This window comes from Chondrus crispus, genomic scaffold (assembly GCF_000350225.1).
Source record: "Chondrus crispus Stackhouse genomic scaffold, scaffold_175, whole genome shotgun sequence".
Lineage (NCBI taxonomy): Eukaryota > Rhodophyta > Florideophyceae > Gigartinales > Gigartinaceae > Chondrus > Chondrus crispus.
In genome coordinates this window covers 78,037-90,527 of record NW_005179044.1, presented here as the reverse complement: position 1 = coordinate 90,527, position 12,491 = coordinate 78,037, and the positions used below count along the sequence as shown (strand labels likewise).

At 50.9% G+C, this 12,491-nt stretch overlaps 3 protein-coding genes; 1 reads left to right on the top strand and 2 right to left on the bottom strand.

The window, feature by feature from the left end:
* Positions 1-1,134: 1,134 nt before the first annotated feature.
* CHC_T00003152001 (hypothetical protein) lies at positions 1,135-3,875 on the bottom strand. XM_005714217.1 is given in 2 exon segments: positions 1,135-3,608; positions 3,609-3,875. The coding sequence occupies 1 exon segment, from the start codon at positions 3,873-3,875 to the stop codon at positions 3,609-3,611; it is 267 nt and encodes an 88-aa protein (XP_005714274.1). The 3' UTR covers positions 1,135-3,608.
* A 117-nt stretch (positions 3,876-3,992) lies between these two features.
* Positions 3,993-5,958, top strand: CHC_T00003151001 (hypothetical protein). XM_005714216.1 is given in 2 exon segments: positions 3,993-5,906; positions 5,907-5,958. 1 exon segment carries the CDS (start codon positions 3,993-3,995, stop codon positions 5,904-5,906), a length of 1,914 nt encoding a protein of 637 aa, XP_005714273.1. The 3' UTR covers positions 5,907-5,958.
* A 10-nt stretch (positions 5,959-5,968) lies between these two features.
* CHC_T00003150001 (hypothetical protein) lies at positions 5,969-7,885 on the bottom strand. The gene has a single exon (XM_005714215.1). The coding sequence runs from the start codon at positions 7,883-7,885 to the stop codon at positions 5,969-5,971; it is 1,917 nt and encodes a 638-aa protein (XP_005714272.1).
* Between the last annotated feature and the right edge of the window lie 4,606 nt (positions 7,886-12,491).

Below are 12,491 nucleotides of genomic sequence, written 5' to 3'. Positions count from 1 at the left end.
ACGTCATCTTGATGTAACAATGGGGTTCCCCGGCAACTCGTCTTACCGTGGAGCTGGACTACAGTATACAACAGAGTACGCTGAACCGACAGTATTCCCACACCGCAACACACAGTAAGTTACCCTTGGGTATCCTTCTCACAGGGTAATAATGAGTAATGCCTGTACAGCACAGCACCACTCTTGAAGTCGAGTACCGTCCTTGCTGGAGCTCTCCTGAAGACAGTTTTGCCATGCTGGGGTACAGGTACTTGTTTCTGCCTCGTTGGATATTTCATGTTGAACAGGTGCATGTCTGGAACACACGCAGACCTTGCATCACATTGTTTTCTCTCTCTTTTAACTTGTAAAATACCTCTATTGCCTCTGTGCTGCACATTCCTCTTCGACCTGAGGCGTTCAACGAGGACAACTAATCAATGTAATGAGATGGCAACGCGAGCATCATCCCCGCTCTCTTCAGGTCACTGCTCATAAAAAGCACAACCCAACCACTGTTTTGGAACGAATGCTGTGCCGTTCACACACATAGGAGGGGGTTGCCAAGTAGTAAGCATAAGAATTCACGTATCGTACACCTGTTCATGTCCCACTCAAGAAGCGTAGCTATTTTTATTGCGGAAAGGACTACAACCATAGCCGAATAGGGCTTCCAAGTCTCCTTCCACAAAACGGGAATATTTCGAGCACTCTATAGTCGAATCTGTTGCGTCTCAGGTGCGTTCCGTATGCAACTAACTGATTACGTACTCAGATAGTCATTATAACGTCATGCGAAAAGGCTTCAGATTGCAATCCATCCCAATGTCCGAACGTTGTCAATGAGTGGGCTCCACCTGAGACTGTGATGAGCGTTCATAGGTGGGGGACTGATACAGGTTTTACTGGTGTATTTAACTGATAGGCACAAAGAACCTTCCAACACAACTGTTATCGTGCCACAACCTCGATTCATGGAGAGAACATACAGTATAGCCTAACCAGTCTATTCGTCAAACCGGGGCTGGAAGGAGGGGTTTGCTGTCGAGCCCGAGATAATAACGGCAAAACAATTTTTCTCGGCTTTATGACACCTCCGCCTGGTCGCCAGGCTTGCAATTAAAGGAGGTATGAGAAGAACGAAAAGCCACATCCTTACATTTCTTCCGGGAATGTTGTCATTCTTTATAGTTCTCGAACATTGTTCAGGAATGTTGTTGTGGTTGTGCCGGCGAAAGTCGAATAGTCTGATGAAATAAGGACCTGGACTGACGTGCTCCAGAATGTACGCAATTAAGAAGTTTAAGAGCATACATACTGTACGGTACGTACATACGTATGTGCTGTTTAGCGCAAGGAGGGGTTCTGGATTTCCTCCAAGTGACTGGTTGGACGCATCAATGTTGCCAGATGTTCTGGTTCCTGCTGTCGCCCACTTTTCATGGACATCGAGTACAGAGCTGTGCCTTTGAGGAATGGCATGCTCAACGTTGGGCTATTAATAGCAAAAAGCCTCACCTGCAGCCGCGTTCTGTATACTGTACGAAGGTACCATGAAATACAACACTTCTACCCCAATGCAGATTTCGGCTTTGTCTTGATACGGCCGCTTCCAATTTCAGTATTTGAGGGCACATCAGCACTTGCTCTTGATAACGAAAGCACGACAAGGACGACGCCTTTCTACTTGAATAAGACTGCAGGCTTCGGTCTCCTCCTCTCCCCAGCTGCAAATGTGTGCGCTTGGGTGAGTCAGCACTGTTTTCAATGTCAGTTTTTTGACAAGAAAGGGAGACGTCCACTATGCCAAATAAATGCTTCGCATCTTGATTGATCAAGGCACGTGGAGAAGGCTGTCGGCAAAAATCCTTCGTTGTTTTGAAACTGCCATGCGATGCCCTCTTTTTTAACAGATAAAATGATACAAAGATAAGAGGTAAGGTCGAACAGAGGCAACAGCTTTCATTGTATTGGAGAAGAAGAGATATGTAGAGACGCTGAGCATACGGAAAGAAGAACGGAAAATGCACTCGCGTTTGTGGACAGCAAAAAGCAATTGAAGCAGATTTTGATTGCCAGGCTGTATGCTTGCTGAAAGCCGCTTCAATGTACCGACACTTGAATGATCGCTGGGTGAGGGAATGAAGACGAATTCGTTGCTACATTCAATTTAAGAATGCACTGAAGGACGATATGTGCATCTGCTCAGATTTTCTCGAATGTAATTTATCTTTAGGTCTTCTGAAGGAACAATTGAGGCTCTGAGTTTTCGTTGTTTCCTAATTGAATAGAAGGGGCGAGGAAAAGACGTCTGAATGGTGTTTGCAAGTGGCCAGGATCATTGGCGGACATCACATTGCGTGGCCACGAGAGCAGGAGGATTTACTTTCAGTGGGGATGAGAAGGAGAGCTGAGCAGGGATGTTCTGGGCCATGAAAGATGGGAGCGGGTGAGAGAGGGGATGTGGTAGGGACAATTTTTAAGGTCGCTTTTCCATGAGCGGAGGATTGAACTGAAAGGCAGGTGAGATTGTAAATTGCTTCGGTTCCAGTGACGGCGAACAACTGAGATTGCTCCTGTACTGTAAACATGTGTGGAAGCATTACAGAGTGGTCGAGAGTACTGTACACTCACATTTCGATGAAGGGATCAAAATTATTGGCGCGAAAATACGGCCAAAGTCGCTATAGACAGGTCAAGCGAGGGCGGGCAACATCTCAGTTTGCAAGCGTGAGATTCAATTTGCAGATTTCTGCTTGAGGCACACACAAACATACACCGCTCGACAAGCAACTGTGCCAAATCGCATTCCTCTAATCTTTCCAAACTCGTTCCCGACTCGTCAGCCCTTCTCCTCGCGCACCCGGTACATAAGCAGACACATTCTCGCGGAATCTCTTGGCCCTTTCTTTCCAAACTATCACTGACAACTCACCCGTGGTTCAACTGCTTGTCTGTTCTTGACCCGCAATCGCTTTTGGACTTTCTTGCCGACTCCCAGCTGATCTCTTCATTTTCATCTCTGCAAACTGACGGCTGAACGGTTTCATTTGCGCAGTCTGAGAGCTACGGCGGGTACTGATTCCGCATTCCGCATTCCGTCCTACGTATTTGCAGTTCAATTCGCCGTCGCTGGATACAGACATCGTTTGCGTGGCTCTTCCGGAACCAAACCCGCACCTTTAGCCCACAGCTAGAGAAAATTTCTTCAGGCTTGCGGTGGTCGCCTCGTGAGGGCGCTTGTTTCTGGTACGCTCCTTACGTGCCGTCCTCATCCTTGCGAATATAGCAGTCCCACTTTCGCTAAGAGCGCCTGTCAACACCCTTTCAAGTCCCCTGGAAACTGATTTCGCTGCTACCGCACTCAACCGACTGTAATCCAAGCCCAACAGTGGATAGGTCACGTGTTATCTTCGTTTGCGATCATCCCTGCAGGTCGACCGCCATTTTTCGCCTTTCCAGACTCTGCCCTTTCTTGGATCTTATCACTCGCATTGCGCCCTATTTCGATTCTGCGTAGCACGGCACGCAAAGCAACTCGAAATCAACAAGCAAAGACTACACCCCTTGCTGCCATCTTCTTCACGGGTTCGACTATCTACTCGGTGTAGGACCATTCCGTTTAGACTTCAGCCATGGGACCAAAGAAGCGTTCCGACGAAGTCGATGCGGACGAAGACCTCCCTTTCAAGCTGGGTGAGCTTGTCCTTTGTCGTTATTCGTCCTATCCTTACTGGCCAGCCACCATCGATCAAACCCACCAAAAGGTTTCTAAAGGTAAATTTGCTCGCTGGGGTAAGACCAATGATGGCGCCCGTATCCTGACCTTCTGGTGCACATTCTCTAACGAGGATACTGGAGGCTGGGTACGAGCGGATAGAATGGTTCGGTTCCATCCAAACCTTGTCGACAAGATCCGCCTGGATGACGATCATGACTTCTATGACGCCCAGGTCAAGGCACTTGCAACTGCTGAGGCCGACTTCAAAACACTTCACATAGACGGCGATAGGATGCCTGTCCCGACCCCGCCAGACGATTTTGAGGCAGGCGTTGATGGAGACGATGACGAGCTTGAAAGCGTCGGAGAGGAGGAGGCTCCCGATAGCGAGCCCGAGACGGCAAAAAAGCGGCGGTCGTCGAAAGGTCGGCGTAAATCCACTGGCGGGCATGTCTCGTCCTCAAAGCAACCGACAAAAAAGCCAGCGAAAGATTCGATTCCGTCAAAACGAAAGTCGATTCCCACGGCGGAGCCCGGCAAACCGGGTAAGAAGGCAAAGGTCGAGGGGAAAAAGCGCAAGAGAAACGAGAAAGAGGAAGAAGATAAGAACAAGGAGGAAGCGAGTCTGGAGGCTATGGACGATGTCCAGGAGGAGCCACCAGTGCTGCGGAGAAGAAAGGCCGCTAGAACGAGGGGGCGGGACGGAGAAGATGGGGATGTGAGTGAGAGACTAAAGGATTTGCAAGAGAAGCTTGAGGACGCCAACCAATCCATAGCCACACTGAAGCGGCGCCTGCGAAAACGGGAAAGTCAACTCGCTTCCATGACGAACATGTCGGAACCTGTGCGAGTTGTGGCCCCCGCTGCCCCGGAGAATCTTGCTGTTCCCAAACGCTTGGCTTCGAAAACGCACTCCAATGCTGTTAATGCTGACGAATTTGCCAAAATGTATGGGGCCCTGCAGGATAGTTTCACCGCCTTCAAGAAGCTCGTCTTTGCAGCTGATGCCTCTCGATCCTCACTCGATCGAGAAACGAAGGATGTGCAAGAAAAGTTTGCGAAGCTCATCAGTGACGTCAAGAATACTGAACACAAGGCTGCTGAGCAAGAAAAGCTTTTATGCAGGCAGCTAACGGAATTGCTGGAAGGTGACGTTGCTCTCGCAGCGCTTCGAGCTCACAAGGCAGGAAATTTCGTTAAGAGCATGGGTAAGACATGCAAAGGTATGCCACTTATAAGCCATCTCTGCGCTGAAATCCGTTCCAAGTGGCTGCTGCAAGTCAAAACTTTCATGACGGAACAGTCGGCGACTCAGGAAAATGGCGAAGCGGCTGGAAAGGGAATGTCCGAGTCAGTAGAACGTGAGGTGGCGGACAGCAATTCAACAGATAGTGCTATGGGAAAGGGTGAGGCCAGCAAGGACGGCACGAAGAAACCCACTGCCACCACTACCACAGGAGATGCAGTGACCGCGAAGGGAAGAGCTGCGGAAGCCGGCTCGCGAGCTGATGAGCAGATGGCAGACGTGGAGGCGGAAGAGGCTTCCCGCGGGGAGGCTCTTGAAGGCGGAAAGGTTCCGGCTCATCTCACAAACGAGGAAAATGAAGAGGCGAAGCCCGACCCAACCATCGAGTTGGCAGCAAAGGCGGAGACGGCGCCTGATAGCCCACGGAAAGCCAAAGAGTCTGGCGGAAGGACGGAGGATGGAACGCAGGGTAAGGTCCGGGCAGACTTGGAGATGGATCCGCATAAAAAGACAGCTTCAAGAGGGGACGGACCTGTTGGGGGTAGAGCCCCCGTGGCAAAGAATGATTCCAAATCTCATGAAGTACTCTCCGAGAAAATCGACGATAAGACTGGCACCAGGGGTGCAGCAAAGCTAGAATCGAATGGGAGAAGGCAAGACACAAAGACACTGTCTTCAAAGAAGGGCGAAAACAAGAAGGGCATGGTTTTGTCATCTCCGACACGTCCGCAATCAGCTTTGCATGAGGGGCAAGACTCCATGGGACATGATACTTCTAATTCTCCCGTGGAAACTTTACGAGGCGAGCAAGCAGGGGCCGGCGCTTCTAGTGCACGTACACGGAGACGACAGGCACTTGAGAGGTCTAGAGGCGCTCCCCCGGGAGACGGGGAAAACGCCGCCGGCGAAGAAAAGAAGCCACCATCCACAGGAGTCGAAAATGAGACTGCTGCAGTATAGATTCTATTCGCGATTTCATGTTTGCGCTCTTTGATAAATGTATTGAACATAACTTGACCTCATCAAGGGCGAAAGTAGTCGTCTTCGAGTAGCTGCAGGCCTTCAGTACTGCTGTTGCTTTTGGTTTCCTCAGGACTATCGCTTCCGAAGAAAGCTCCCCAAAAGCTTGTCCGCGGCTTCACAGTATCTGCATCTTTCGTTGTCGGCTCGAGAATATGAGATGCCCGTGCGGTTGAGCGGGCTTCATCTTCACTCTCCTTTTCCGCATTTGGCCTTTTATCCTTTTCTTCGCACGGCCCAATGGCTGTTACATTCGCTCTGAGGTGGGCTGAAGAAGGGGGTAAATGATCGCGCGAGAGGCCCTTGTCTTTGTCCTCGCATGTTGTGTTGACAAGAGTTTTCTGATCATGGTCTGTAGCTGGGTAAGCGAATGCAGGCGCGGTTTCACTCATGGTATTGTTCTCTGTATCGCTTGCTTCGAAGCTATTGCTTCTCTTCATGAAGCTCGTCGGCCCTGATGTTGCACGGTGCCCATAACTGAGTGCGACGCGGACAGCAGAAATGACGCGATCTGCAACTTTCGAAGCCATGTTTTGAGCTGCCACTTCGTCTAAATCCCATGCTTCATCGCACGCTGTGACTGTTCCTTCTGATACACTCTCGGCAGACGCACTAGCTCTTGCACTTTCTGTCTTGTAATTGCCTGGCACATCGGCATCGGGAGCGATGGGGCCGATGTAGATCACCTCCTGAAAATCTTTTGAGGAATGCAGGACGATTTCCAACTCTTTCCCATAATGTTCCCTAAGCACTTCGCCCAGCATATGGGTGTACTTGGACACTATGGCAACCATCTCCTCATCCCCTTTCCAATGCCCGTTGCGAGACACTTCTCCGAAGGGGGTGACACGTACTGCAGCATAAAAGAGAGCTGAGAGACCGTCGCTTGCATCTTGGGGTGAGGACAACTCTTCAACCTCTATGTCGTGGCATTGTCTAATCTCCGATATAAATGCCGCCCTCCCTTTTAATACCACATCTTGCTTTCTGATCGCACATGCGAGGTCTTTGCAGATTTCCAAAAGGACTTTTGCCGAACACGCTCCCGAATCTTTCAAAAAGCGCATAGCATGGCTTGGTATAAACCTTAGCCATTCCCGGTTATCATGCCTTGTCAACATCAGTAAGGATTGCAAGTTAGTGTGGCAGCGTTGAAAAACCCAAAACATTGCCCTGTTTGTAGCTTCCAGTGAAGCGCCGGTCGAACGAGATGGCGAAGATGATATCAGGACTATTTCTCCACAACCGATTGTCCTGCACTCAAACAGGTTCGGCAGTCTATCCATCGTTTCGACGAGGATTGCTGCATATTCGCACGCTTTTAGGAGTGCATTCGCAGACAAGGAAAATCTCACGCGTTGCAGCAAATACCAAATTGACATATAAGCAGTGAGGTCACCTGGAGCACCTGGAATTTCTATCAAGTCTTGATCTAAATTGTCTTTGCAGTGCAGCAAAACAGCTGTGTTATAATTTCCATACCACTTTGCAATGTCAAGGGTTGTAGTGTGTGCGGCGTCTGTCAGGTCGCCTACGTTATAGAAAAGACTCTTCGCACTAGTGCCCGTCAGTATCATAGGTAGGGCGTTTCCTTCAACATGCATGTGCATGCCATATGTATCGCATACCGCTCGCAATAAACCAGAAGCTGCGCTCAAAGTGCCATCCAATTGGGCATCAACTATCATAAGCGTTGGAGATAAAGCGCGCTTGAACACGGCGTCTTTGAGTTTTGCAACGATTGTGGCGCGTGTGACTTCTTCGGCCGACACGGATACATGCTCCACAACTGCTAATCCTCTCATGTCATTTTGCAATGAGTGGAGGGTGGTCAAAGACTGCTTCCCCACCATGTCGTCCAACACACCTGTGGTTTGCTGGAGAACGTATAAAACGTACGGGGCGCCCACCGAACTCATAGCCAATGGGGCATCTTCCAGCCTCCCATAACGCTTTCGCAAAGCCATTCGAAAAACAGAGCGACGGGCATCGGCAGATGTGGACACGGGGAAGAGAGAGCTTGCCTGCATATCCAGATGCGGAATGTGATTCTCCAGAAAAGTAGCCATGGAGGATGATAAGGATCTACATACTGCAACACACGCACGTTGACACAGAAAAGTATCCGCCCAGAAGCCAATCGCAGAGATAGAAGCTAATTCTTGGGCAAGCAGGGAAACGGACAGCTCCGAGCTTTCGTCGTCCAACTGCTTTGTGAATTGGTCAGTATCACTTGAGGGGTGCGTGCCGATGACCTCTCGAATTTGTGAGGCGAGCCGTGCTGCTATGTCTGAGGATGCAAAGGAGGGTGACGAGGAAGTGAATGAGCGGAAGGCTTCTTGCTGTTGGTGTGATCGAGACGGCAGTTGATCCTCATGGTGTTGATTTGACTGATCCGCAAAATGCTGAGCCGCGTCGCAGAGAGCCTCGGTGACGGAGGCGAAGTCCTGAAGGGGCAGCCGCAGTTGAGCTCCCCTTCGAAGGGGCAGCAACATGTCCATAACACCCGGACGGATTGAGCATTATTCGAGCTGGAACAAAAGTTGGTGGGGCTAGAACGGGCTATGCTGTACAGTAAGGGCGAATTATGCGAGGCAGAGGTTGAGAAACCAACTTTAAGCAAGGCTAATAATATTTTACAAAAATACCCAGATCCACTTTTCACAGTCACTGTAAATACTGTGGCAGTATGACAAAGCCGCATCTTGACTTGGAGCGAATCGGACGGAGTGCTCCTTCCTGACGATTATGGCACGTATTGATACGTGTGCAGCTGGGACAAAAGGTTCTGTTGGAAAAAGGCATACAGTACCAAGGGTGATGCCTTTTTCCAACAGAGGGAGAAAAGGTGGGCGCAAGCGGGAAAAGGCCACATGGATGCTGCAGACAGCAGAGAAATAACCAAAACATACAGTACATTGCACTGCAGTGTATGTTGTGGTTGTTTTCGAAGTGCGCCCGAGTCGGCGGTCTGTGGAGAGTGAAGGGGATGTGATCTGCCACTATTGTACAGTAACTGTACAGTCAGGGGTAACGGTACCCCTCCGAAGGGTACCTGCATGTTAGGGTGAAAACGGGGTACGTCGCCCCGTGTCTTACCCGTGTGTGTTTTTTTTGTGATGTGTTTCTCTCTGCTCTCGGCCGTACAGGACGACCGAAAACCACCGCATTTATACTCTTTTTGCGCGCGGTCTACAATTACTAACTTAAACTTCCAATTACTTACACTGGTCCCAACCACGTGTCACACAACCCCCCACTTAGGCGGGGCCACGGGACCCGGCCACTCAGATTTTGTCTTTGATTGTAATTTTTCTTCACCCTCCAGCCTATATCAACACAGACCTCGGGCTCGGACCCCCCTTCCCTTCCTGTGGTATCTGCCGTTGCTCTCCGTTCGCCTTTCTCGCTCCACCCCAGCTTCTGTTTAGCTCTTTCGGCCTCCTGGTTCCTGCGCCGCTTAGCTCTCGCCGCTCTTCCGCGTTGCCTCCGTGGTCCTCGTCGTAGCTTAGACCTCCTGCTTCCCGCCAGATCGAGAGGCACGCAGGTGGGGTTTCAGTCCCCGTGTGCCCTCTTTGGCCCCCCTCATAGCGTAATACGATGGCGAGGACCAAGCAGACAGCGGCGAAGAGCACAGGAGGTAAGCGTCCGCGGAAGCATCTGGCTCTGAAAGCTGCACGCTTCGCCAGCCGCGACCACTTAATGTTCGAGCTCTCATCTCGAACAGATGTAACCAAGGTTTCCAAGACGGGCTCCATGTTCCACATTTGGGTGGCCAGCGGGCATCGCCGTTACGCTGTAACAGAACAAGAGTTCAACAGCCTTCTAGGAGATCACATTACCGCCCTGCTCCACCGCAAGCCAGATGAAGAGGTCTCTCTCGAAGAGATATGGCGTCTTGGTCTCACAGAGTCGTTGTCGGACACAAACCAGTACTGTATTATCGGCGACGGTGAGTGGAACATTGAGTCCATCTATCTCGACGTTGACAACACGTACTATGGCGTCGATGCCGCAACCAACCTTCCTCACCGTATTTTGCTATACACTCTAGCAATTTCCGGAACCGGGAATAGTACAACTCACAAGATTGTTGACGATCTCTTCCAGTTTGGTGGGAGAGACTGAATTAGTGCCTTCTTAAGTATTGATCGTTTTTGCACAGATCAAAAGGGCAGGAGTCTGAAGATGATCCATGGTCGTTCCAGGGCGGTCAATCCTCGGACTCCGATCTACCGCGTTTCCACACACGGGACCGTGCGGTTCCGAGATAATAGTGACATGTGCATCTCCGCCGCCGTCTGCAACGGTCTCCAACTACTAGGGTCTCCAAACCTTGCCGTCAAGTACTGGGATCTTTTCGTACGCAACAGCCTCCTCTTTGAGAGGACCGGCTCTCCGTCGCGTCGAATCCGAGATTTCCATGACGCTGGAAAACACCTTAATCAAGATGAAGTCGCTCTTCGCGGGTCGGGTCTTCGTAGTCCATCTCTCGGACTCCTCTTGAGGCTCGACCCGGGTGTCTATGTCGCGACTTTAGAAGGCTTGCCCCACATAATGCACAGCATCTGCGTCTCGACCATACATTCCATCGTACTTGATTGTATGGAGGGGTTTCCGCTTCGGCTCTGCGCCGGCGCGGTCAAAGCATGCGTTGGAGCCGACGGGATCTTCGTTGGCGTCTCCGAACTGCGCCAAGTTCTCGTCGTCACCCCTTCCAAGAAGAAACGGAGCAGAATTGGACGCGCAAGCAGCCGCAGAGCGCACAAGAAAGCCGCGATTCGGGGTTCGGGAAGTTCCATTCAGCATTAGAGGTCATTGGTGATTCCCATTGTCTCCATGACCCACTCTCTATCTACTTGTAGCAAGCAATCAGTACTTCATATGCATTTCACTATCTTTCAATTCAAAGCGTAAAAATCCCTAATCATTTGCCTCACTGAAGGTGCAACGGTTGCCTCCTGTAGAGGACCAGCCTTCTGGCATGTATCTCCCTTCTCGAGTAGCGTTGATGCGGCGACACTAGGGTGTACCGCGGGTGGCGCACACCAGCAACTCGGCATGGGCCATAGAACTTCGACAAGGCGATAGGCCATTTCTGCATGGGCCCGAGGGCAGCCCCTTTTGCGACCAACACTTCGTCGCCCACATTGAAAGTTGCTTCGCGACCGTCTGTTAATGTGGTTGCAGCTCTGCGCCCGATTATTCTTGTTGCCCGCATCGCTCTGGCTTGCAGGAGTTCCATTTGCCGGTGGCGGATCTCGGAGACTCCGAAGAGAGGCTCTTGGTCTCCAGGCGCCATCCTGGGCAACACCCCATAAAGCAGCTCGAACGGGGACAATCCCACCGCCATCCTCCTGCGACGGTATCCATATAGGACTTGACGTAGAGCATTGTCCCACTCAACAATTGCAGGCGAGGCACCGAGAATCATCTTACGGACTGCTCTCTTCAATGTGCCGACCATCCGCTCTGCCCGTCCATTCGACATAGGCGCATAGGCGAGCACTGTCTTCCACTTAATCCCGTTTCGTGCCATGAAGGTATTCAAGACCGACGCTGTGAAACAAGTAGCGTTGTCCGAGACAACGACACGTGGTAACCCAAAACAGTGGATTATCTCTTCTTTCACGAACTTCAGCACCTCCTCTGCCGTCGAGGTGACGGTGGCCTTCGCAATTGGCCAGCCAGTCAGGTGCTCCACGGCAATAAGGATGTACCTCCCTCCAGAGGGCGTACGAGGCAATGGTCCCGCAAAATCGATAGAGTATGTATCAAATAACGAAGTCATGGGAAATCGAAGGGTGGTCTTGTACTTCGGAATTGGTGTGGCTTTCTGACAACCGTCACATCCCCGAACGTAGTCGTTCACGTCTCGGTGGACGGCAGGCCACCAATATCGGTCCAAGACGAATCTCTTCGTCGTTTGCAGATCCCAATGGCCTATTTCGTCGTGAAAGGCTCTAACGATCTTTCTGCGAGCCCCTATAGGCGGGATAGCGCGTAGTCCATTGTTGGTCCTACGGAACAGTTGTCCATTACAAGCCATGAAACGTTTGGCACTTCGGCGGTTGAGCCGACGTCGACGAACATCCACTTCCCTCATCTCAATACCCCCGAGGTGCCTTGAAATGTCAATAAGATGGGGTTCCCACCCCATTTGCGCCTCTAGAGGATCCGAAACACTGCAGACAAGATCTCCCTCGTCGTCAGAGTCGACTCCATCCTCGCCCTTGGCTTTTAGGCGGGACAGGAAGTCAGCTGCACCGTTCTTTCCTCCCGGGCGGTACTTAATTTCGAATTCGTATTCTGCTAGGAAGTCCATCCACCTTGCCAACCTCCCGTGAATGTCTTTCTTCTTAAAGGCATACTGCAGGGCTTGGTGGTCTGTTATTAGCGTGAACTTCTTTGTTGAAAGCAGGTAAACTCGGAACTTCTTCAAAGCGAAGATCACAGCCAGGGCCTCTCGCTCACAGGCGGAATACTTCCTCTCGGCTGACGTCATCGTGCGACTTGCGTACTGGA

What these genes read in the sequence shown, in the direction of transcription:
- CHC_T00003152001 (XM_005714217.1), bottom strand. Translation starts at nt 3,875, where the DNA reads ATGGAACCGAACCATTCTATCCGCTCGTACCCAGCCTCCAGTATCCTC.
- CHC_T00003151001 (XM_005714216.1), top strand. Translation starts at nt 3,993, where the DNA reads ATGCCTGTCCCGACCCCGCCAGACGATTTTGAGGCAGGCGTTGATGGA.
- CHC_T00003150001 (XM_005714215.1), bottom strand. Translation starts at nt 7,885, where the DNA reads ATGAGTTCGGTGGGCGCCCCGTACGTTTTATACGTTCTCCAGCAAACC.